Below are 25,635 nucleotides of genomic sequence, written 5' to 3'. Positions count from 1 at the left end.
CTTTTCACGCCCCCTCGGGTGAGTCACGGGAATGGTGGAGGAATCCCATTCCAACTTCAATAAAAATCTCGTGTTGGGAACTGGGTGGCTGGGGCAGACCAGTGGCTTGTCCACAAAGTTAGTGGAACTGGATCGTCCACAGTCTCCCTCAGGGGACATTTCACCCTTAAAAAAAGCACGGCCCTAGCTGGTTTAGCTCAGTGGATAGAGGACCTCCTGCGGATTAAAGGGTCCCAGGTTCGGTTCCAGCTCAAGGGCAGGTGTCCAGGTTCTGGGCTCCATCCCCAGTGGGGGCCGAGCCGGAGGCAGCCAATGGATGGTTCTCATCCTTGATGTTTCTTTCTCCCTCTCCCTTCCTCTCTGAAGTCAATAAAAAAATATATATAAAAACTTGTATGTGCAAGTTTCTACAATGAGGGTATATTACTTTTGAAATGTTATTTGTACGTCTGTTTAAATATATAAAAGTGAGAAAGAAACCCTGTTATCCCACCAAGCCACCATCCTGCGCAGGGTGAAGTCCGCCCCGCCCCGCCCCGCTCGGCGGACTCGGCTCCGAATTGGCCCGAAGGGACCCGGAAGCTGGCGCCCTGAGTCTCCGGAAAACCCCGAAGCCGCCCGGGCCGCGCTGCCCGCGGCGCTGAGGCGCGTGCGCACAAGGCGCCGTCTGCGCATGCTCCGTGGCGGTCCCGCCGGAGGACTCGCGCCGCGCGGCGCAGCCCGAGCCCGGCCCGACCGGGGCCATGGCGGCCAGCCTGTGGATGGGCGACGTGAGTGAGGGCGGCTCCCGCGGAGGAACCTTAGTGTCAGCGGGAGGAATGGCCTGAAGGGCGGGGTCCTCGGACCCCAAAGCGATGGAAGTGCACAGGAAGGGGAGTTCTGGTGACACCGGAGCGGGTCCCAGCATCCAGGGGAGGGACCGAGTCCGGGGGGAGGAGTCCCCGGGCCTCGCCGCGAGTCGTGGAGGCGAAAGGGAGGTGCTTTGGGGACTGAGAAGGGGGGCCCCGAGGCTTTTGGAGGGCTCTTTGGTTTTGTTTGTTAACGTCTTTTTATTGATGTTAATCCTCATCGGGGGGTATTTTTTCCATTGGCTTTTAGAGTGGAGGGAAGGTAGGGAGAGCTAGAGGGAAGCATCTGCGGGAGTCGGTGGGTTGCCTCCCCCAGGCGCCGTGTGGGGGGCGGAGGGCGGGAAGGAGCCCGCAGCCCAAGCACACGCTCCTGAAGGGGAGTGGAACCGCCGCTGGCCCGGCAGGGCTCCGGGTTCAAGGCTGCAGGAGTGGGTTTCTGAGTCCACGGGGGAGGCTCCCGAGGGTGCCGGTTTAATGGCCGGGAAGGAAGTGCAGTTCAGCCCGCTCTGCAGGTGAGAACCCGTACACACACACACACACACACACAGCATGTAGCCAGCCCAGAGCTGAGGGGCGGGGGGGGGCTCTGGAGCCGCGGGTGCGGAGCCTGCCTCTGGCCTGAGTCGCTCTGCCCTTGCATTTACGCAGCTGGAGCCCTACATGGATGAGAACTTCATCTCCAGAGCCTTTGCCACCATGGGGGAGACGGTGATGAGCGTCAAAATTATCCGAAACCGCCTCACTGGGTACGTTCTTTCCTTCAGCCTGCTCAGTTACTTCTCCCTTAATAGGAGGCAAGTGTTATTGGGGTAAATATAAACATCGCAGAAAGTCTGGGCTTCTCACCATAATTATAGTTATCCTATATAATAAAAGGCTAGCCCCACCCGGTTTGGCTTAGTGGATAGAGTGTCAGCCTGTGGACTGAAGAGCCCCGGGTTCGAATCCGGTCAAGGGCACATGCCTGAGTTTCAGGGGCTTGATCTCCAGTGAAGAGGAATATACAGGAGCCAGCCGATCAATGATTCTCTCTCATCATTGATGTTTCCATCTATCTCTTCCTTTCCCTTCCTCTCTGAAATAAAAAACATATTTAAAAAAAAAAGGCTAATATGCAAATAACCGAATGGCAGAATGAACAGTTACTATGATGCACACTGACCACCAGGGGGCACACACTCAACGCAGGAGCTGCCCCTGGTGATCAGTGCGTTCCCACAGGGGGAGGACTGCTCAGCCAGAAGCCAGACTCACAGGGCGAGCACAGGGGTAGTGATGGGTACCTCTCCAGCCTGCGGCAGCCCTAAAGATGTCTGAAGAGCCATTAGACATTCCCCCACCACCACCCCTACCCCCAGAGCTCCCAGACTGCGGGAGGGCACAGGCCAGGCTGAGGAACCCTTCGAGTGCATGAATTTCGTGCATCAGGCCTCTAGTTATGTTATAAAGGCTAGCATTGGGGCCTTAATTGAGAGGAAGTAAAGCATATTCATTGCAGTCCCAGTCTGTTTGAAAGCTGTGTCTGCTGTGTGACCTTTGGTAAGTTACCTTACCTCTCCGTCTCCTTCACTTTGACTATAAAAATGGAGATGATAGCCGAAGCTGGTTTGGCTCAGTGGTAGAGCGTCGGCCTATGGACTGAAAGGTCCCAGGTTCGATTCCGGTCAAGGGCATGTACATTGGTTGCGGGCACATCCCGGTAGGAGGTGTGCAAGAGGCAGCTGGTCAATGTTTCTCTCTCATCGACGTTTCTCTCTCTCTTGCTCTCTGTAAAAAATCAATAAAATATATTTATTAAAAAAAAAAAATGGAGATGATAGAGTTAAGGTGAGGATTAAATGAGTTAATTCACATTCAGCATTTAGAATAGTGTCTGGCATATAATATGTGCAGATTATATAAACATAAACAGATTATTATCTGTTAGGTAATAAATAATTTAAAATCACAAAAATTTCTGAGTGAAGTACTGTTATTAGGGAAGCTTGATAACTGTCTTAAAATCACTGTTATTAAATGACAAGCCAGGATTCAAATTCAGTTCTGAGAGTGCCCTTAACTTTAATGCTATCAATTAAAATCTCGTTTATAGCGACACTACTCTGTACTACTGTCCTAGCTTCCCATGAAACAAGCCAGCCACAGTCCCTCCTCTCATGGAGTTTACTACGTCCTAATGAGGCAATAAATTGTGTAAACAAAACAATGCAGAGAATGTTTTCGATAGTCGTGTGCTATTGCCCCCAGTTACTTTTTTCTCTTTGGTGGGGTGTGTGTGTGTGTGTGTGTGTGTGTTTGTTTGTGTCTTGGTTTTCTTTAGGGTTCTAAGTAGAAATGAGAGGATTCCTTTATTAAGTTGTCAATGGTTATTGAGTAGAGTGGCCTAACTATTTTTCTTGCTCCTATAGACAGAATGTGAACCTAGTAGGAAAACTCATTCTGTAATACCTTCTACCATTTAAAATACTGACATATAGTTCGTAGCAGAACAATCTACAATAGCTAGAATCTGGAAACAGCCTAGGTGCCCGTCAGCAGATGATTGGATCAAAAAACTATGGTACATCTACACAATGGAATACTATGCTGCCATAAAAAGAAGGAATTCTCATCATTTGCAGCAACCTGGATAGAACTAGAGAACATCATGCTGAGTGAAATAAGCCAGTCAATGAAAGAGAAATACCACATGGCCTCACTCATTTATGGATATTAAAGAACATTATAAACTGACAAACCAAAAGCCAGATATAAAGACAGTAAAACAACAAGCAGACTGTAAAATTACAGCCGGGAGGGTAGGGAGATCTGGGGGAGATAAGAGATCAACCGAAGGATTTATATACATGCATATAAATACAACCAATGGACACAAAACTCTGGGGAGGAAGGGTATGTATGGGAGGGAGGGGCAATGTTAAAATATGTACACAGATAATAATTTAATAAAATACTGACATAGATTCTCACATTTTAATCTTTATTGAAATAGGATTTGGAACTACTCTTCTACCCATGGTTACTAAACTCTGCTGTTTCTTATGGTGGTTCTTACAGACACATTGCATTTATATCCTGCCTCATTTGACAAAGGCTTTTAGTGGCTTTACAAGAGTACTCTAGAAAAAAATAAATGTAAATTTAAAAACCAAGACCAGCCGAAACCGGTTTGGCTCAGTGGATAGAGCGTTGGCCTGCGGACGGAAGGGTCCCCCGGGTTCGATTCCGGTCAAGGGCAAATACATTGGTTGCGGGCACATCCCCATTAGGGGGTGTGCAAGAGGCAGCTGGTCAATGTTTCTCTCTCATCGATGTTTCTAACTCTCTGTCCCTCTCTCTTCCTCTCTGTAAAAAATCAATAAAATATATTTAAAAAATAAAAACAAAAAAATAAAAACCAAGACCAGGGAAAATAAGGCAAAAAGATAAGACCCAAGGAAAAATAATATGCTTTAAAAATAATGCAGTCAGTGGTTGCACAAATTGTACTTAATTTCACAAAAATACACACTTAAAAGTAAATTTTGTTATATATGTTTACATTTACTTTTAAATATGTTTTTATTGATTTCAGAGAAGAAGGAAGAGGGAGAGATAAAAACATCAATCATGAGAGAGATCATTGATTGGCTGCCTACTGGGGATAGAGCATGCAACCCGGGCATGTGCCATTGACTGGAATCGAATCTGGGATCCTTTAGTCCAATCCTCTATCTACTGAGCCAAACAAGCTAGGGCATGTTACGCATATTTAACCACAATTCTTTAAATAAAAAAAAAAGACCTGGCTGGTGGGCTCACTAGTTAGAGCATCTGCACAGACAAGGTCTCAGGAACTATTCCTGATCAGGGCACATCCTGGGTTACAGGTTATGTCTCTCTCACACTGATGTTTCTCTCAGTATGCCCCACTCCTTCCTCTCTCTGAAAATCAATAAAAACATATCTTTCAAATTTTATTTTTTAATTTTTTTTAACAAAGGAACAAACTACTCCATAGTGACAACATGAATGAATCTCAAAGGCATTACGCTATATGAAAGAAGCCTTACTATATGATTCCACTAATTGAAAATTCTAGAATATACAAAATTCATCTGTGGTAGAAATAACTCAGGATCTGGAAGATTTGTGCACTTCATTGCATATAAACCAAGAGAGAAAACTGTAAATGATAATTGAACTCTAGGTAACATGCATGTTAAAGTCATTGAGGCAAGTACACCAATATCTGCAACTTACTTTGAAATGTATCAAGAAAATAAGAATGATACATGGGTAGAAGAATGGATAGTTGGATAAAATAGTATAATAAAATATTTGCAGGTGATCGATGTGTGGGTGATTGCTATAGAGTTATTTCAGTTTTTATGTTGGGAATTTGTCATAATGTTGGGGTATCGCTTCTCGGCCTTTTGGCTAAGATCGAGTGTAGTAATGTTGGGTAAAGGATATAATCACACTCTCCTGAATTCAAGCCCAACCTTTGGCACATACCAGCTGGGTGTTCTACAACGTATTGTACAATCTGTTAGGTCTGTCTTCTTGTCTAAATGGGTGTAATGCCCTGGCAGGTTTGGCTCAGTGGATAGAGCCTCTGCCTGCGGACTCAAGGGTCCCGGGTTCGATTCCGGTCAAGGGCATGTACTTTGGTTGTGAGCATATCCCCTGTGGGAGATGTGCAGGAGGCAGCTCATCAATGTTTCCCTCTCATCAATGTTTCTAACTCTCTAACCCTCTCCCTCTCTGTAAAAAATCAATAAAATATATATATTTTTAAAAATCAGTAAAACAGCCGATACCGGTTTGGCTCAGTGGATAGAGCATCAGCCTGAAGACTGAAGGGTCCCGTGTTCGATTCCTGTCAAGGGCATGTACGTTGGTTGTGGGCACATCCCCAGTGGGGGGTGTACAAGAGGGCATGACTCTCTCTCATCGATGTTTCTAACTCTGTCCTTCTCCCTTCCTCTCTGTAAAAAATCAATAAAATATATATATTTTTTTAAATCAGTAAAACATTGAAGAAAAAAACAAAAACTTTTTAAGCTCTGGCCAGTTTGGCTTAGTGGATCACAGCTTTATCTGTAATAACAAGAGGAAACAACCTGTGTGTCTTTTCACCGGGGATTGATTAAGAACTTTATGTGGGAGCTTTAGTATCGCTAAGTGAACTAGATCCAGCCTGAAGTCTGATCTTGAGCTAAAAACAACTTTTATCCTCTTAAAGGGTTGTTAAATAAAATAAAAAAGAATATGCAATAAGTATGGCCTACAAAGACTAAAATATTTTTTTAATATTTTTTATTAATTTTTTTACGGAGAGGGATAGAGAATTAGAAACATCCTTGAGAGAGAAACATCCATCAGCTCCCTTCTGCACACCCCCCACTGGGGATGTGACCACAACCAAGGCACATGCCCTTAAGCGGAATCGAACCTGGGACCTTTCAGTCCTCAGGCCGACGCTCTATCCCAGAGGTTCCCAAACTTGTTTGTGCCGTAGACCCCTTGCCATGTTTTTCGGTTTTGGGTAGACCCCCTACTTACCTGATACAGTATTGATTTTTTTGTAAATTTCTAACTGTAGTGAAGTTTAGTGTTAAAAACTTGAAATAAAAACACATGTTAAGTTTTATACATTTATTTATTGAATTTAAATTAAAACTACTCAAAATAAAATTTTGTATCTGTTATATAAAATATACGTAACATAAAATTTAATAAAAAATAATGTACCTACTTTTCTCCGGCATTCTCAAACAAAATAACACTGATTCACTATAATTTGTATGATAAACTACCAGTTTATATTTTTTTAAATGTTTTCTCAGCACTTTCCTATTCAAGATTCAGGAAACGAATGAACGTATTTTTCTCACATTCATATTTATAGAGTGACGAATTGAACAAGTCAGTGCAAGTTCGCGAAGCTTTGAGACAAAAATTGGCAAGAATGTTTACTGCGCGTATGCTTGTAACAAGATGATACTGGTATATTATTATGTGCAGGTTTTTATCCTACAACTTACACAATTTTATAAACATATAATAAATTTTTTACTTCATAGGTACTTTTATAAATAATTTATATGTTTTTATATTATAAGATAATATGATGTAAGTAAATAGGTACTATCAGTGTATGTTGAGATCCACTATCGTGGACCCCCATTTTCATTTCATGGACCCCCAAATTTTTTTTTTCGCTGACGTAGACCCCTTGCAGGTTGTCATAGACCCCTGGGGGTCGATATAGACCACTTTGGGAATCACAGAGTCTATCACTGAGCCAAACCGGTTAGGGCTGGGAACTGCATCTTGAACCATTCTCTCTGTTTTCTTTCTTTCCAGGATTCCAGCTGGTTACTGTTTTGTAGAATTCGCAGATTTGGCCACAGCCGAGAAGTGTTTGCATAAAATTAATGGGAAACCCCTTCCAGGAGCCACACCTGTAAGGACACTTAGATAATGATGATGTTGCCATTTTTATTGTTACCAGTAACCGTCATTTATTGAACCCCTACTATATATTTATATAATTTTATTTGATTCTGTAACAACCCTGAAGAGTAGGCATTGTTATCTGTGACAGCCTGGGAAACTGAAGCTCAGGGAAGTGCGATAAAGCTTGCCCAAGGCAAAACAGGTAGCGAGTGGCAAAGCCAGGATGCAGATGGAAGATTGGTTGACCCTGAAATCCATTCCCTTTCCACTCTGCACCTCTGCCTCTCTTCATGGAAGACTTGAAACTGGACCTCTTGCCTGAGTGAGAAAGTAGAACAGGCTGGCAGTAGTGAGGACACATTTCAAGAGAGTTACATTTTGCTCTTCCCACAGTTACTTAGCTTCCAGCTGCACCAAGCTGGCACACGGGGGCTCATAGAACCATGGAGCTGGCAGTGCCCCTAGCGGTCATCCGTGCCACCCCCTCACTTTATGCAGGAGAAAGAGCTGAGGCTTAGAGAGGGGGAGATGTGTTGGCAAGGTAATTGATTTCAGTTCTTTTCAAATATTGTTCGGCTCTTAAAACACCGTTCTCTGTTTTAGTTTGTTTGTTTTTAAATTTCCAGGCAAAACGTTTTAAACTGAACTATGCTACTTACGGGAAACAGCCAGATAACAGGTAAGTTCAGAGTAGCCCCGACCTAGCTTCAAGCCCCAGGGAATGTCTAGAGAGACAAGATGTGTCACCGTGCAGGTCACTGCCCAGAGGAGGGTGGGGTGGAGTTTGGCTCCCCTTTGCTCCCCTCCTGAAGGGGGGCCTGTGTATTCATGTTGAGGCCTGTGTCTTCTCTCTTTGGTCTCTTTCTAGCCTTCCACCCCATTCTACAGTGTTGAGGTTTTATTCCATAATAATTGACCTGTTGTAGAAATATTATTATTTTTTTAATATATTTTTTATTGATTTTTCTTACAGAGAGGAAGGGAGAGGGATAGAGAGCCAGAAACGTCGATGAAAGATAAACATCGACCAGCTGCCTCTTGCACACCCCCCACCGGGGATGTGCTCGCCACCAATGTACATGCCCCTGACCGGAATCGAATCTGGGACCCTTCAGTCCGCAGACCGACGCTCTACCACTGAGCCAAACCGGTTTCGGCATAGAAATATTATTTTTTTTAAATATTTTTAAATGGTTTTTAGAGAGAGGGAGGGAGGGGAATAGAGAGATTGAAACGTCGTTGAGAGAGGACGTCATCGATTGGCCGCCTCCTGCACAGCCCCCGCGGGGACGGAGCCACAGCCTGGGCACGTGCTTTCACTGGGGATCGAGCTGGCGACCTCTTGGTTCCTGGGTCTGTGACGCTCAACCGCTGAGCCACACCAGCCGGGCATATAGCAGTATCATTTGGTTCAGCATTTCAGGTTGCTGTGTGAAAACTTTAAAACAATGTATCAGAATGGTTAGAAAGATTTGTACCCACTGACCTCCATAATTCTGCTTCTCAGAATTTATTCATTGTGTGGGTAAGATTATCCTCAAAGGTATTCATTGAAATATTATGTATAGTGGGCAAAATTGGGGGGAAACCAAATCTAGTAATAGGGAAGTGGTTTAAATTACAATACATTCATTAATGGAAGTGTGATATATCCATTAATAAGTCATGTTGTAGCAGAATCATGACATGTCAAGATGTTGGCTAAGTTAAAAAGTGAAAAAATACTACTTAGAAGAAAAAAAAAAGTGGTCTTCCACAGAAAAAGTTTGATGACCCTTATTCTAAAATTTGGGAGATTGCATTGAGCCAGGTTTTAAGGTATCTAGTAGATAATATCCAGTTCTCATTCTCTCTGTTTCACCATTTAAATTAAAAGTATGCACTGACACCCTGGCTGGTTTGGTTCAGTTGTTAGATTGTTGGCCCTCACACTGAAGGACCTCGGGTTCGCTTACTGGTCAAGGGCACGCACTTGCTTGGGGTGTGTGTGGGAGACAACCAATGGGTGTGTCTCACATTGATGTTTCTTTCTCTCCCCACACCTTCCTTTCATTCTTATCTAAAACCAATGGAAACATATCCTCAGGTAAGGATTTTTTAAAATGCAGTGACTGCAGAGCATCTAGTTTTATATTTTGAGTACCTCTGACCTCAGCCTCCATCTGCACTCCTGTAATCCTGAGGCCAGACAGGCTTTGTGCAGTGGGTGGATGGAGGACTTGGGTGGGGCAGGGACTACCTCCGTACTCCTTCTGCCGGGACTGCCACGTGGCACAAACTGGGACCTGGTTAAGGACGCACCAGGGGTGCCATGCCCTGAAAAGGCTCAGAAGGGTTTACCTAGAATGGGCCAAAGGAAGTTGTCAGAACAAAGGTCTTTGTCTCTGAATCCTGTTCTCTCCTCTCAGCCCTGAGTACTCGCTCTTTGTGGGGGACCTGAGCCCGGACGTGGATGACGGCATGCTGTACGAATTCTTCGTCAAAGTCTACCCCTCCTGCCGGGGCGGCAAGGTTGTTTTGGACCAGACAGGCGTGTCCAAGTAAGGCTTCCGTGTTACTGTGCTCGCTGTTGGTTTTAGCATTCTTCTCGTAGGTTCAGGTGTTCTAGAACGGTCATGCGCATAGTAGTTAGCGCCCAGGTTCTGGAGCCAAACTGCCAGGGTTGGGATTCTGGCTCCAGTACCGGCCAGGCATAAGGCGACGGGTTACCGAACCTCTGGCCCCATTTCCTCTCTCTGAAACAGGACTGATGCATAGTATCTGCGCACAGGGGCAATGTAAGGATTAAATGATGTAATGTAACTAAAGCAATAGGAAATGCTGTATAGGTGTTTGTATTTTATTATTTTTACTTTAAAAGTTGAAAAACCTCAAAAAAAAACACTCATTCTTCGGAGTCTGAGAGACTTGGATTTGAATCCTGTTTCTACTATGACTTTGGGCAGATTGGTAAACCTTTCTGGATTTTGGTCCCCTCTCCAGTAAATGTGGATACTACATCAAATTGTTGGACTGTCAGTGAGATAATCCTGGGAATATGCTCAGCACAGTGTTTGGGAAAGAGCGTTCATTAGATATTTGCTATCGTTCATCTATTCCCCCTTGGAGAATATGAGTTCAGGAGATCAAGAACCTTGTCTGCTTATGACTACCAAGACCTAGTGCATACAGACAAACTCAGCAAATATTCGCTGAAGAAACTATTGCTACTGCTGTCACCGTAATATTTCCTAGTAGATTGGGAGGGAAGCTACTGTTTGGGCAGGAGACTCATCAGTGAAAGTAGAGAGAGGACGGTGAACTGGAAGTGGGGCTTCCTCTAGATCTCAGGATCCTCCAGCGCTTGAGTCTCACATTGCTCTGCGACACTCCTCCCCAGTGGGTGCCAGATAGTTTGATGGATTCTATCCACCCCTTTCAGCCCCTTTTCCATCCTCAGACTGTACCTTCATCCCACCTGTGATCTGTATATCGTGTGTGTGTTGTTCTTCCTGCAGGGGCTATGGTTTTGTGAAATTCACAGATGAGCTGGAACAGAAGCGAGCCCTGACGGAGTGCCAGGGAGCAGTAGGACTGGGGTCTAAACCAGTGCGGCTGAGCGTGGCGATCCCGAAAGCGTGAGTCCCACACCGATGGGGAAGGTAGAGGGCTCTGCCCCGACCCCACCTGGGTGCTCCTCACTGTGACGGGCGGCTTCAGAGAGGTTCATTCTGCTCACGAATAAGGAATGCCTGATGCTCACCAGGCTGTGTGCTGGGGTTGGAGAGGAATGGGCATAATCCTCCGGAGCTTATGGTTGGGGGAGAGCCATGACTGGGAAGACAGATACATCAGACATCGCCGATAGCAGTGCTGGAGAAGTGGTTTGGTACCACATACATAACGCCCCCGCTCTTTGCCCAGTAGTGCCACTGTTAGACATTGATCCAGAGATTAAGAATTGAACAAAAGGAAAAATTTACACCCAATTTTAAGCTTATTTATATCAATGAAACCTACAAACCTGTGGCTGTCCCATGCTGTGGAAATGGCTGAGGATTAGCGGTCCAAACACAATATAGCCCAGTAGATACGTCACTGTTGTACCTGCCATGCCAGGCAGAAAGACAACTCCAAGCAGGTGTCTCACTCAGATGTAAGACAACTTTTTCTGCATAGAATCTTCCATCCTTTGGCCAAAGCAGGAATTGTCTATTAAGGGGCAATTTTTGTCCCCCAGCGGCCATTGGCAACATCTGGAGGAAACTTTGTTACAACTCAGAGAGGGTACTGCTGGCATCTAATGAATAGATGCTCTGAACATCCAGTGATGCACAGGACAACCCCCACAACAAGCACTTACCTGCTCTCCCTCTGCCAAAAGTCAGTCATGCCAAGACTGAGAAACTCAAAAGTACGAGATTGGCTGCTTCTTTAGGGTGGAACTTCCAAATGATCATGGTATTTTTTTTTGTGTGTGTGTGTGTGTGTTTTTTAACATATTTTATTGACTTTTTATAGAGAGGAAGGGACAGGGACAGAGAGTTAGAAACATCAATTAGAGAGAAACATCGACCAGCTGCCTCCTACACACTTCCCACTGGGTATGTGCCTGCAACCAAGGTACGTGCCCTTGACCGGAATTGAACCTGGGACCCCTGAGTTCCCAGGCCGACGCTCTATCCACTGAGTCAAACTGGTTAGGGCATGATGATTTGTTTTTTTAAAGCAGCAAAAGATTTGGAGGTTCCTTATGGCTTGTTCTATTTTTAATAAGATCTGAGTGATTTCTCCCCCAAAGTGTTATTTTTTCTAAACTCTATTGTATATATAAAAACATTAAAGAAGCTATTTAAAAGAAAGAAATTTCCTCATTACCCTAAAATGACTAATTATAATTTCTGAGTTTGTTTCCAGGCTCCTCCATACCTATCCATGACATACACATGCGCATACACACACTACATGTGAGTCAGTTTACATACTGTAGATTTATTTCTTTGTTCATTTCACAGTAACAGTGCTCTTTTCCCCTAGTTTACTCAGTATACACATTCACTTTTCCATATACTAGTAGTTGCCTACTCATCCTATTTTTAACTGCAGGTAATTCTTTTGATTGTATATTCTGACTAAGTCCCTTCTGCAGAGAGGGTGTATTGTTATATCCTGTTCTTCACTGAATGTTGCTGTCAGTATTTGGTGCCTGTTTCTAGGGAGAGGTCCTCAAGCAGTAGGAACTGAGGGAGATGAGAGTTCCCTTTGAGAGCTCGCCTGTAAGACTGAGTGTGGAGAGACTGCACCTCAGGAACCGGAACCTGCGGGAGGGTGTGGACCGGGGCAGCACCCATGGAAGGGAGTTATGGAGTTTTTGCCTGGCCCTGGGCGGGGAGACGGAGTCCTTGCTGTTTGACATCATCGGGACACCCCGTCGGGAGCGGTCTCAAACTGCTCCGCGGAGTCCTGCTCACCATACAGGCGGCAGTTGTTGAACTTGCCAGGAACTTGGGAAGAGCTCATTCAGACTTGAGCATTTTTGTGGTTCCTGTGATGGGGATTTCTGTGGTGGCTCAACTCCTGCTTATGACTTGGTTTCTTCTTCAGTTTCACTCCGAGAAAGAATGCGCCAACCATGAGGAGGTCCCACATCCCACGTCCCACACTTTGTGACTATATAATTTTCCTCATAAGCCAGCCTGTGCCTCCTGCGCGTGTCGGTGTGCACCCATGGTAGACTCAGGCCCATGGAGTACAGTGACTCTGGGGGAACATTATCTTGTCTTCAGTTATGTTCTTTCATTCCTGTCAGCTGGGACTGCTGGTCACACCTTAGGCCTTTTTCAGAAACCTACTCCCGTGTGCTGCTTTATGTTTTTGAGAGCAATGGGTCCTTTGCAGACTTGACATTGTCTTTGGTTAGCAGCTGGGGCAGCTGTCCAATCAGAGTAAGAAAGCTTTCTGCTGACCCTGGGCCTCAGCCCTGACACAAATGCAGGATGTAGGCCAGCTGCTGTGTGCAATGGTGTGGCGTTAGCACGGACCTTGGAGTTCCGTTCGGCTCCAGTTGTGGGCATGGTTTTCAGACTCGGTAGTCTCATTTGATAGGGGGAATAATACATCATCGCTCCGTCAGAGGATTGTGCAGGACTTAAACAGGAGACCATCCATGAAAAGTAACGGGCACAGCTCTTGAGTGCCTACTCCGTAAACGGCAGCTGTGACTACAGGGATGACGACAGGCCACTGGAGCACTTCTCTTAATTTTTTGTGGGGAAGAGGTGATTAGATATTTTGAAGTTTGAAAGCTTTTTGGGTCATCCTGGATCTAGATTCTTCAGCCATGTTTACCCGCGCCTTTATGGGTGGTAAAAAGCCAGTACTGACAAAGTTTGGTAACAGAGAGGAACGTAACCATTGGAAACTCCTGTGTTCAGAGCATGGGCCGTGGAGCCAGACTGCCTGGCTTGGATCTCTTAGCCGTGTGGCCTCGGTCAAATCATTGCAGCCTCTGTGTGCCTCGGTTTCCTCATGTGTAAAATAGGAATAGTGTATACTTTTGCGAGAGATTGTTGTGGGGTTAAATGCGGTTAATCTGTGTGAAGTGCTTAGGAAAGTCCTTGTTCGGCCAGTGAGGGTCACAGGAACGTTTGCTCACGTTGGTTTACTTTTGGTTCTTTCTTCACAGCAGCCGTGTGAAGCCCGTGGAATACAGTCAGATGTACAGCTACAGCTACAACCAGTATTACCAGCAGTACCAGAACTACTATGCGCAGTGGGGCTATGACCAGAACACAGGCAGCTACAGCTACAGTTACCCCCAGTACGGCTATACCCAGAGCACCATGCAGGTAACCATGATTGGGCAAGTCTGCTCTCACCCTGTAGAGACAGGGGTCATTCTCCAGGATGGGATGGATAAGGATGGGGGCTTGGGCTTCCGGGGGAAAAAAGCTGGGGGTGGGGTGGCGGGGGATGGAGCCACCTAGTTGCTCTTGTTAAAAATAAGCCACCCTTGTTATGGCCAGGATCCTCACCCAGCCTCTCTGTCTCTCGACAGACATATGAAGAAGTTGGAGATGATGCTTTGGAAGGTAAGAAAGGAGCCCATCACTCATTCCCTCTGTCAGCCACAATGAAGTGATTGCTTTGGGGCTGGCACCGTGCCTTCAGCTAGATGCTGAAGGATGCGTGGTGAGTCCTGCCTAGAGGAACGTTTGTTCTCATGAGGGAGCCGGTGTATACATAACTGCAGGAGGAAGTGTGTGTGTCAGCCTAGGCCAGGTAACTAAGTTGGTTAGATCATCGTCTTGATATGCAGGTTTAATCCCTGGTCAGGGCACATACAAGAATCAATGAGTGGCCGGGACCGGTTTGGCTCAATGGATAGAGCGTCGGCTTGGGGACTGAAGGGACCCGAGTTCGATTCCGGTCAAGGGCATGTGCCTTGGTTGCGGGCATGTCCCCAGTAGGGGGTGTGCAAGAGGCAGCTGATCGATGACTCTCTCTCATCGATGTTTCTAACTCTCTATCCCTTTCTCTTCCTCTCTGTACAAAATCAATAAAATATATTTAAAAAAAAAAAAAAAAAAAAAAAAAAAGAATCAATGAGTGGCCCTGGCCAGTGTGGCTCAGGTGGTGGTGGGGCATCGTCCTATGCACCAAAAGGTTGCTGGTTTGATTCCCGGTGGGAGGCATGGAGGAGGCAGCTGATCAATGCTTCCCTCTCCCATCGATGTTTCTCTCTCTCTATCCTTCCTTCCTCTCTCTAAAAATCAATTAAAAATATTTTAATCAGTCAATAACAAATAAAGTCAGAAGCAAAACTTAAAAAAAAAAGTCACTGATTGCAGATGTTAATCACATCTACAAAATACCATCATAGCAACATTAGACCAAACAATTGGGCATCATAGCCTAGCCAGGTTTACACGTAAAATTCAACTATCACACTGTTAATAAATGCAAATTAGAATATACCATGTTTCTATAAAAGTTCTTACTATGTTTATATGCTTTAAATCAGTAATTTTACTTGAAAGATTTTATCCCCAATGATAATCGTCAGTACAGATAAATATCCAATACATGATTTGTTAAACAAAATGTATGTTTTAGATGTGTGATTCAATTTTGATACATTGCAAAATTATCACTGCACTAAATCTAGTTAAGTCACCTTATAGAGGGTGGGGCAAATATAGGCTTACCGTTGTTCATATGGGAAGCAATGCAACAGTTAATATATAAGAATACAAGCCCTGGCCAGTGTGGCTCAGTAGGTTGGGGGGGTTGTCCTGTGGGTTGCAGGTTTGATTCCAGGTAAGGGCACATGCCCAGGTTGTGGGCTTGACCCCCCAGTGCGGGGCTTGCAGGAGGCAGCCAATCAATGTTTCTCTCCTTTCCTCTCTCTAAATATCAAAAAGTAGTATTCTTTCAAAAAATAGTAACATAAAAAATACAATACAAAAAATACTAAGAATAAACTTTTGCATACTCACAACTGTAAACCTACTTTTGCCCCAGCCTGTATAATTATAGGTGACCCAGCACCATTTGTTGAAAAACTGTTCTTTACCCTTTGAATTGTTTTTGGTACTCTTGTTGAAAAGCAGTTTACTATAAATGTATAGGTTTAGTTTGGGGCTCTTAACCCTGGTCAGTTGATCCATATATTTATCCTTAAACTACTGCTGGTCTTTCTTACTGTAGCTTTGCAGTAAGTTTTGAAATGGGGAAGCATAAGTCCTTGAACTTTGTTCTTTTTAAAGATTGTTTTGGCTCGTCTGGATTCCTTGCATTTCCATAGAAATGTTATGATCAGTTTGTCATTTTCTACAAAATAAACAAAAAACAGCTGCAGCTATACATCAATTTGGAGAATTTTTCCATCTTTATAAAATCATCTTTCAATCCAAGTACATGAGATGTCTTTCTGTTTATTAGGTATTCTTTTAATTTTCCAGTTCGATTTTAAATGTGTTTTAATTAATGTGTGTGTGCATTTTAAACCAACGCAGACTAAAAATATAAAATGTTATTATAGTAATTAAATATTATTTTGAACTTTATTGTGAAAGATAACATATACAGGGAAGAGTACATAAAGCAGCCCTGGCCGCTGTGGCTCGTTTGGTTGAGCATCATCCTGTGCGCCAAAAGGTTGCTGGTTCGATTCTTGGTCAGGGCACATGCCCAGGTTTTGGGTTTGGTTCCGTCGGGGTGCCTCGTACGGAGGCAACCAATCAATGTTTCTCTCTCTCCCTCTCCCTCCCTCTCTAAAACCAATAAAAACATAGTTTTAAAAAAAGAAAGAAAAGTACATAAAGCAACTTATCTAAGAACACTCAGAAATATTGTGGCAAAAATAGAATATACATCTCTTGTCTTTTTATTTAAAACTTATTTTTTATGAAGCAAAAAAGTATAATCATCCTATAGAGAGAGTTTAGACTCCTCTGACAGATTACAACCACCTCTAAAGAGATAATCAAAATTTGTTTTACCACACTCAGTACAGTTTTCATGCAATCATTATATTTACTTCTTGCTGTGTATAGACTCTAGTGCATGTTTGATGCTTCATACATACCTAAGTGAATGCTGACTAAATGAATGAATGCTAATAAATGTTAAAAGCATAATATGTATCTGAGGAAAAGCAAACAATGCTGGAAAGAACTTATACAAAATAGGTACATGAAAGTATGTTATATTCCTTCAATGAACAGGTGAAGAAATTTTCTATTACCATACTCTCAAATTGAATGTGTGCTCACCACTCCCTCTTACTATACACTTAAGTGAAATCTTCTATCATCCTGTTATTGTATTATATCAATAGTATTAAAATAAGTCTTTCCAGCCAGCAGTTTTTTATTAACTCCTGCTTGTTGGTGAAATAAATATCTGAAGTAAAAAAAAAAAAAAAAAAAAAAAAGTACATAAAGCAAATGTATAGTTTAACATGTAATCATAAAGCAATTGCCCATGAGACCCAAATTCCAGTGAAGTAGAATATTACCAGCCTCCAGAAGCCATTCTTCCCCCAATCACAACCCACAGCTTCTTGTAGTAACCATTTTTTCCCCTTCTTTTTATAGTTTTATCACCTAGGTATCACTAAATAATATGGTTTTGTTTTGCATTTTTGGCTTTGTATAATACAGTCAGACTGAATGTACTACCATCTTCTTTCAATACTCATGCAAGTTTAGGCTCAAGTTGTATTCAGCCAAGGTTATTTTTTTTTCTTTTAGTGTTTTTTTACTGATTTTAGAAACATTGAAGTGAGAAACATCGATCGGTTGCCTTCTATATGCACCGATACGCACCCTAACCGGGGATCGAACACAGAACCTGGGTAGGTACTCTAACTGGAAATCTAACTGGCAACCTTTCAGTGCATAAGACAATACTCAGCTGAGCCACATTGGCCAGGGCAAGGTTCATTTTCAATGGCATATAATATTCTCTTTAAGACTAGTGCTTTGGACTTAGTAAATTTGGATCAGTTTCCAAGCTCAAAATTGAAATAACCGCACCAGAAAATCCAGGGCACGTGATACAGGTGTTGCTTTTAATGCTGGTATACAAGTAACCAACAAGACCTTGGAAGTATGTCATTTTCTTTGTCACTCAAAATTCTGATGTTTTTTGTGGACTGTTTGAGTATTAACTACACTACACCTTACATTATCCTATTTTCAGTCTCCCAGGAACCCTGCAAGGCAGTTGATCAGCCTGAGTTAGGAGGGAACTCTGGCAGACAGGGAACTTGCCCTAGGGAACAGAGGTCTTGGTCTCATGGTCTTGTGGCTCCAGAGTACTTTCTCCCCTTCGTGCTCCCTAAATACATGCTTGGTTCTGTTCCAGACCCCACGCCACAGCTGGATGTGACCGAGGCCAACAAGGAGTTCATGGAGCAGAGCGAGGAGCTGTACGACGCGCTGATGGACTGCCACTGGCAGCCCCTGGACACGGTGTCTTCGGAGATCCCTGCTGTGATGTAGCCAAGAAAGGACAAGCCAGAATGGAGGACTGAGGGAGAAAGACTTCTTTAAAAACAATTCAAGAACTTTCACCTTTTGGGAAATGTTTTGTACGATTTTAATAATCAAGTTTCCTAAGATTATGAGTATTACTGCAACACTGCCGCTTTTATTTGATATAGCCAATTGGGCTGGAAAACAAAGGGACCAACTGAAGAGGGTTGAACAAGGTTCCCATCCGTCTTCAAACAATGATCACTTATCCAGTAGTAATCTGTACTCCTGGAGATAACAATTTGGAATCATTTTTTATGGTTTAAAAAATTTAGAACAGCGGGAAGAGGAAGAAACTTTGGTTACCTCCTGTTCACACCCTGTTCTGGTCTGAACCCCTAACCTAGGCATGTGCCCTGACTGGGAACTGAACCTGTGACACGGGATGACACTCAACCACGCCAGACAGGAATTACTAACCAAAGTATAATTACAAACCATATGAATCAGTATAGCCAGGGACCTTTCTCAGGTGACATCTAAATCCTTAAATTCTCTGGGATCAGAATATATGGATTACCTGCTGTATATTAAATGAGCATTCCTGCCTGCCATTTAAGCACTGCCAACATTGGCTTCAAATGTGGCCACTTAGTCAAATTTGGGGGGGGGGGGGGGGGGCGCTGCATCTGCCTAGTCCAGGGTATGAAACTAATGGGAGTTAGCTAAAATGCATCAGACCTACATCCAAATGAATCAGGAAAGCCCCCTTTCCAACTTCATGTCATGTGGTACCTGAGAAGCCTGGGTCTGTGCTAGAAATCTTCAGATTTTAGTTTTGTGACAGTAATTTGGGGGATGGCAAATTAGGGGGAGATAAACTTTCGAGTTCAAGTGCCTATCCCACAAAAAGCCTTCAAAGATCCAATCTAGGCTTAGCAAAGAAGTCTATCTAATTGCAATTATGGAACGGATCATATTGGCCTTTCTGATGTCAGACTTTTTTACATTAAGACAAACTATGAATTAACTTGGGTCTTTAATATTTAGATGGGGGAAAAAACATCAGAATTTTGAGTGACAAAGAAAATGACATACTTCCAAGGTCTTGTTGGTTACTTGTATACCAGCATTCAAAAACTGACCAGTCGTTTCCATCTAAAATAACCTGTTGGAAAATCCCCTGGGGCCGAGCCCAAAGAAAAAAGCGGACAACTTCATTACATCAGGAATTTATTAAGGGAATGCAGCACAAGACAACCCATGCTGCAGGACAGGATGAAAAAGGAACCTGCCCCACAATAAGGGGGGGCAAAGAAAGGCCTATTTCAAACACCAGCCGTCCTTGGAGCGTGGAGGAGCCGGGATGTAAGTAGAACAGTCCTGTCACCTTCACAAACTTGTCTTTAGCTTCCTTTTTACTGTAGAGCTCTCCTGTAAAGGAAGTATGAGCCAGTGTTAGTACCACCCCAATCAATCAATAAATGCCACCCAGGCCCTTTCTTAAGAGCTGGTCTCAGTCCCATATCCGCATTTCTCATCCAGAGATGTCCACTCAGATTATGTTTCATCACAGACCAGTCACCCTAAACGTAAAACCCAACTAGATGGCATGACTTGTTTATAATCAATTTATAGTCCACTATCCCTGGTGAGAGGGGATAAGATTGTGATTTAAGGTTATCCCAAATGAGATATTCACAGCAACCCAAACAGACCAAATCATTCTTCTGTAAACATTTGTTTGTTCCCTGGCCATGAACAGCTAATAAATACAGCACACAAGGCAGTCCACATGTAAGTGATGTCCGGTGGCCGTTCAACTTACCCAACCCTATAGATCCTTAATTACAGATGAAGACAGTTTCCTGGTAACAGACCTAAAAAGAAAGATGATACTTTTCAGACAGTACACCAACTGCCCAGATTCACATCCATCCTCCCTCCCTTTATCTCATTTCACAGGAAAGGAAAACAGTTCAAAGCAAATTCAACCTTGTCTGAAACTGGCCCACAGGTTACAAGCACCATGAGGCCAGCCTCACTGTTACTCTTCCTCCTCTACGACCACCAAGATCGGTGTTCAGATCCGATGGGAAAGGGAACCGGAGGGTCAGGCTGTTTTCAACATCTAACTTTACCTTATTCTAAAGCACAGGAGCAGAACAGGCTGGTATCCTCAGTGATGTCATTATCAGAGGCTGCCAGGAAACAGGGAGGCAATCTACAAGAAAAAGGTGTGAAAGCTCTAAATCACATGTGTCAAACACAAGGCCCGCACCGCGCTGTCATCACTGCACTCCGCTGTCAGTTTATGACATTGTCAGTTTATGACTGTTCAGTCAGTAAACCATTCGGCCCGCGATTTAGGCTGGATTTTAGATTTTGGCCCCTTCTCTGATTGAGTTCGACACCCCTACTCTAAATCATAAAGTTCATTCAGTACATCCACCTGCACAGACCCACGCCCAGGTGCGGATATAGGAAAGGCGAGTGGCAGCTGCAGGTACGATGCTCACCTGCGCTGTCAAAGTCTCTCCAGGTTGCTCTCGCATGCAGTTGGAGAGCCTATGGCTACAGCCAGCCACAGCCCTTGGGAACATGCAGCCCTGACCCACCAGGCAGCTCTCAAAGAAACCTACCAGGTCCTGTGGTGGTTGTGTCCATCACTGTCATGACTCCAGAGTGCTCACCCGGCAGAATCAACTTGAACCATCCCGCAATCTTCATCTGGCACCGCGAAGACAAGAACAGAAACTGTCCTGAATGATCTTTCTTGGTCTGGAGAATCATAAACGTTTAACTGTCCTTTGATCCTGGTGTTAATGCCTTTAATTCCTGAGGGCAATGACGTAAAGCATGGCCAAGACCTGTGCTGCTTGCCACTGGGTTTCCCCATATTGATGTCTAAGCCATTCCCATTTGCCCCCCATACTAGCTTGGTGGCCGTTACAAGCTACTTCCCAAAAGCCTTATCCTGTTCATTCTATAGGCAAGTCCCTATCACAGCAACATTCAACCTTTCCATCTCATGGCACAGACTAAACCATCTAAGGGTAGAGATCAGTGCCCCTGACTAGCCAGGTATTGCATCGTCTTAAAAATTCGTGGCACACCGGTTGGAAATCGCTGCACACTACCAACATTTCTGCTGGCCTCTGGAGACATGCCAACTTGAATAAGGATCCCTTTGTGTGAGAAACGGCAGATACAACAATGAGAATTGTCTTTTCCTGAAATGTTGCAGATCCGTTACAGCAAACAGAACGGCGACCGTCAAGGAAAACTGTCACTCTGGGCTCCTTTTTGACCGCAGCAGCTACGCGGAAGCAGCTGCAGCTTCGATAAGGGCCACTGCGCCGCACAGGACAACCCCAGCCGCGGCCCAGCCCCAAGGCCACCAGGCCGGGCCCTGAGCATCATTCCTGCCCACCGGAACCCATCGTCCAGAGGCCGGAAACAGCCGCCCTGGTAGTCCTCCTTACCACTCAGTACGTGAAAGACTGAGTCGATAGCCCACCCTCCAGAACACGTGGCCTCCGTAACGTGTGCGGTGCAGCCATGTAACTAATCTGAAGTCCCTTGATCAAGTCACCCAGCAGATTCAGGTTCAATTCAAAGTCTGGCTGGCACCACGCGACTCCCCCAAATTAAAACACTCAAGACCCCCGCGCGCCGGCTGCCTGCCCGCGTCCTCACCTGTCACACCGGAGCGCAGAGCCGCGCGGCCTCCGGCGGGCGGAGGGCGGCTCCGCTCGGGCCTCGGCCCCGCTCCCCGCGCATGCGGCCTACGCGCCCCGAGGGCCCTCGGCCCAGCAGGCGGGGAGGCCGGCTCCTCCAGTCCGCACCTGCCATCCTGCAGCCTCGGAGGCAGCGCAGTGAGTGCGGGGCCGCTGGCGACCCGACTGAGGAGCGAAGGGTGGGGAAGGAGAGGAGGGCGTGGGTGGCAGCAGGCGAGCTCCCCACAGCACAAGCGACCCGCAGCGCGGCGGCCGGGAGAAAGGACGGGTGGGCGCCGGGCGGGAGTATATATAGGCCCCGCCTCTCGCGGCTGCGTCTGACGATTAGAGCAGCGCGCCGCGCAGACCGCCGGGAGTTGTAGTCCAACGGCTTTCCGGGGCCGGACGCCGGCTCCCTGTCCCAGGAGCGTGAGGCGCGGAGACCTTTCCGCAGGGGATGGAGGAACCCGGTAAACGGTGTATTCAGAGGTCGAGGAGGCCCGTTCGCCGTCGTTCCACACACACTGCACGCCCTGCACCGGGCGCCGGGCTACTGTGCCCTCGAGTTCAGTCCGGGGAGATTTTCAAAGCTGGGGTTCCGCTGGCACCGCCGTGGGCTGGAGGAGGAGCCGCGGCCGGGCGGGCCGCAGGCAGGGGCGCTGTGAGGTCTGGGAGAGGAGTCTCGGAGGGGGCGTCTTAAGAAGATGTTGGAGCCGAAACCGGTTCCGCTCAGTGGATAGAGCTTGGACTGAAGGTCCTGGTTCTATTCCAGTGGAGGGCGCATGCCTGCTTTTTGGGCTCGGTCTCCAGTAAAGGGCGTGCAGGAGTCAGCGGATCAATGTTCTCTCGCAATCTCTCTCCCTTTCCTTTCCTGTCTGAAATCAATAAAATATTTTTTAAGAAAAAGAAGAGGCTTCTGGAAGAGACTGAACATAAACTGTGCACCTATGGATGAGGACAATGGGGTGTGTGGAAAGGGCAGAGGGTGGGATGGGAACCTGGTGGAGGGGAGCAATGGAGGGGGGGGGGGGATGAACATTTGTAATAATATGAATAAAGATTTATATTAAAAAAAGGAAAAAAAGAAGCAATTTATTGCTCATATGATGAAAGCATTATTTGCTCAAGGCTTGTCTCTTCCGCTAATTATATATAATAAGAGCCTAATACCTGTATGCAAATTGTCCCCTCCACCGAGTTGGGCCGCTTGCTATGACGTGTGCTGACCACCAGGGAGCGGCATGGGCCATGGCGGGTGTTGGCAATCCAGTGCTGGCAGCCCTGATGGGTATGGCGGGTGCCTGGCTCCCAGGCGCACCGAGGGAGCTGGGCGGGGCCCAATGACTCCTGCAGAGGGACACGTGGGGGCCCAGGTGCTGCCCAGGGCCCAGCGGTTAGCTGGGACCTGCCCTTCCTCGCCTGATGCTCGTGCTTTGATCACCAGCCAGGCAGAGGGACCGCGCCCATGTAACAAATTTCCTGTACCGGGCCTCTAGTAGGTAAATAATTTCCCTGAGTGCTTACTAAGTAACTATACTCAATTGTCATAACCCTATGTATAGATATCCTTTTATAGATGAGGAAACAGGGCTGTATCACACAGCCAGCAAGTGAAGTAAGGACTGGAATCCCGGAGCCCACTCCAGAGACCACAGTCATAATCACTGTGTCCTTTGCATATTTTGTCCTTTGAATGAATAAGCGTCAATATACAAACAAATAGTAACTGCGAAGAATTAAGCATCTTTTCCTAGCTGCTTTGGCTCTGGTTAGAGTGTAGGCCTGCGGATTGAAGGGTCCTGGGTTCAATTTCTACCTCTCCCTCTCTGAAATTAATAAAAAATATAATATTTTTTTTAAATATATTTTATTGATTTTTTACAGAGAGGAAGGGAGAGATACAAGCCCTTGACCAGAATCAAACCTGGGACTCTGCAGGCCGACGCTTTATCCACTGAGCCAAACCGGTTTCGGCAAAAAATATATATATTAATTTTTTTATTTTTTAATTTTTTTTAAATATATTTTATTGATTTTTTACAGAGAGGAAGGGAGAGAGATAGAGAGCTAGAAACGTCAATGAGAGAGAAACATCGACCAGCCGCCTCCTGCACACACCCCGACTGGGGATGTGCCCGCAACCAATGTACATGCCCCAAACCGGAATCGAACCTGGGACCATTCAGTCCGCAGACCGACGCTCTACCGCTGAGCCAAACCGGTTTCGGCAAAATATATTAATTTTTTTTTTAAAGAATTAAGGACCTATTCTGGGCTTAATCTATTCATTAATATTTTAAAAAATACAATAAACTCCACAAGGACCCGGCCTAGATCCAAAGCAGGAGTCAAAACAGCATCTTCCTGTTTTCTACCAGCTGCCGTGTTCTTACAGAGGAGGAAGAAGCAGGCACCTCCAGGTGGTGATGGCTCTCCAGCAGACCCTTTCACTGCTTCTGCTCTTGCTGCTGACCCTGCTGGGGCTGCAGCTGGTGAAGCTCCTCTATGGGGAGACTCCGTATGAAAAATTCCAGCGGCAGCATGTGGACTCTGAAGAGTCAGGTGGCACCGACTTGTACTGCAACACGATGATGGAAAAACGGGGGATGACTCCAGGTCGTTGCAAGGATTTCAACACCTTCATCCATGAAAACATCAGGACCATTAACAGCATCTGCAAGAACCCCAATATCCGGTGTAAGAGGGGCACGGTGAACTGCCATGAGGGTGTAGTAAAAGTCACAGACTGCAAACATACACGTTTCAAGGCCCCCTACTCCTCAGACAGGGTGATTATGGAACGTTACCAGCCCCCCACATGCAATTATCAGGCCGGGGCCAGCACTAGGCGTGTGGTCATTGCCTGTGAGGATAACCCCCTGGTGCCTGTGCACTTGGACAGTTAAATGCTACTCTGCAGGGGTATTTACTAAAAACAATTCTCACGCCGAAATTGGTTTGGCTCAGTGGATAGAGCGTCTGCCTACGGACTGAAAGGTCCCAGGTTCCATTCCGGTCAAGGGCATGTACCTTGGTTGCTGGCACATCCCCAGGGGGGGGTGTGCAGGAGGCAGCTGATCACATTAATGAAATAAGACATTAAGAATATGCATCTCAGGTAAAAACTGCTGTTTGAATTTTAACCCTGCTGTTCTGGCTTCGGCACTCGCTTACTTGCTTAAACAATAGGGGAGTTGCCTCAGCTTCCAGACGGAGGCCTGCAGGCTGAGGCGGTTTTCCTGTGCCTGTGGGCCGGGACCACGGGAGACTGATTCCCACTGACTCGGTAGCTTCAGGGGTGGAAACTGTAGAAAACCTTTAGAGTCTAACCGCTGAGCTCTGCTTCTGTACTATCTGCTTTCGCAAGATAGGGCCACATTCCAACGTCCAGCAGAATGTGGCTGGGAATGACCATGTGGGCTGTTCCCAGCCTTTAGAATTTAGAATTTAGAATTCAGAACAAAGGAAAATTCTTGTGGTTTGGGCCTTTGAAAGGACTGCCTGCACCTGGAACAGTGCGGTCGTGAGTGTGGCCGCCTGCGTATGGTGCTCTGGCGGCCTTCCTGGCCAGCTCAATAAATCCTTGCCTGCTTTTTTTAATCAATCATCAGCCTCCGGTGGTCTTATTTTGAACCCAGGCTTCGACCCCACAACAGTTTCTCT

At 45.6% G+C, this 25,635-nt stretch overlaps 2 protein-coding genes and 1 long non-coding RNA gene across 4 annotated transcripts; 2 read left to right on the top strand and 1 right to left on the bottom strand.

The window, feature by feature from the left end:
• Nucleotides 1–624: 624 nt before the first annotated feature.
• Nucleotides 625–18,408, top strand: TRNAU1AP (tRNA selenocysteine 1 associated protein 1). 2 transcript variants are annotated; one of them, XM_084875122.1, is made up of 9 exons: nt 625–770; nt 1,497–1,594; nt 7,200–7,299; nt 7,919–7,971; nt 9,701–9,832; nt 10,790–10,909; nt 13,960–14,119; nt 14,329–14,362; nt 18,144–18,408. In XM_084875122.1, exons 1-9 carry the CDS (start codon nt 744–746, stop codon nt 18,278–18,280), a joined length of 861 nt encoding a protein of 286 aa, XP_084731248.1. In that variant the 5' UTR covers nt 625–743; the 3' UTR covers nt 18,281–18,408. The 2 variants fall into 2 exon arrangements, with proteins under 2 accessions (XP_084731248.1, XP_084731247.1); XM_084875121.1 differs by having other exon boundaries at nt 13,957–14,119.
• Nucleotides 18,409–19,473: 1,065 nt separating this feature from the next.
• LOC311618030 lies at nt 19,474–22,254 on the bottom strand. The gene is made up of 5 exons (XR_014794207.1): nt 21,953–22,254; nt 20,896–20,983; nt 20,395–20,477; nt 20,082–20,133; nt 19,474–19,687 (listed from the first exon to the last, which is right to left on the bottom strand). It is a non-coding gene; the product is annotated as an uncharacterized lncRNA (long non-coding RNA).
• A 130-nt stretch (nt 22,255–22,384) lies between these two features.
• On the top strand, nt 22,385–25,574 carry LOC311618010 (ribonuclease 4-like). The gene is made up of 2 exons (XM_084875173.1): nt 22,385–22,442; nt 24,351–25,574. The coding sequence occupies exon 2, from the start codon at nt 24,399–24,401 to the stop codon at nt 24,876–24,878; it is 480 nt and encodes a 159-aa protein (XP_084731299.1). The 5' UTR covers nt 22,385–22,442; nt 24,351–24,398; the 3' UTR covers nt 24,879–25,574.
• The last annotated feature ends 61 nt before the right edge of the window (nt 25,575–25,635 follow it).

This window comes from Pipistrellus hanaki (genome assembly GCF_964339955.1).
Source record: "Pipistrellus hanaki genome assembly, chromosome: 2".
Taxonomy (NCBI): Eukaryota; Metazoa; Chordata; class Mammalia; order Chiroptera; family Vespertilionidae; genus Pipistrellus; species Pipistrellus hanaki.
This window is presented reverse-complemented; position numbering and strand designations above follow the sequence as displayed.

What these genes read in the sequence shown, in the direction of transcription:
- TRNAU1AP (XM_084875121.1), top strand. Translation starts at nt 744, where the DNA reads ATGGCGGCCAGCCTGTGGATGGGCGAC. An exon ending in GACCAGACAGGCGTGTCCAA is followed by an intron (nt 9,833 to 10,789) that starts GTAAGGCTTCCG and finishes TTCTTCCTGCAG; the next exon opens with GGGCTATGGTTTTGTGAAAT. An exon ending in AGCGTGGCGATCCCGAAAGC is followed by an intron (nt 10,910 to 13,956) that starts GTGAGTCCCACA and finishes CTTTCTTCACAG; the next exon opens with CAGCCGTGTGAAGCCCGTGG.
- LOC311618010 (XM_084875173.1), top strand. Translation starts at nt 24,399, where the DNA reads ATGGCTCTCCAGCAGACCCTTTCACTGCTTCTGCTCTTGCTGCTGACC.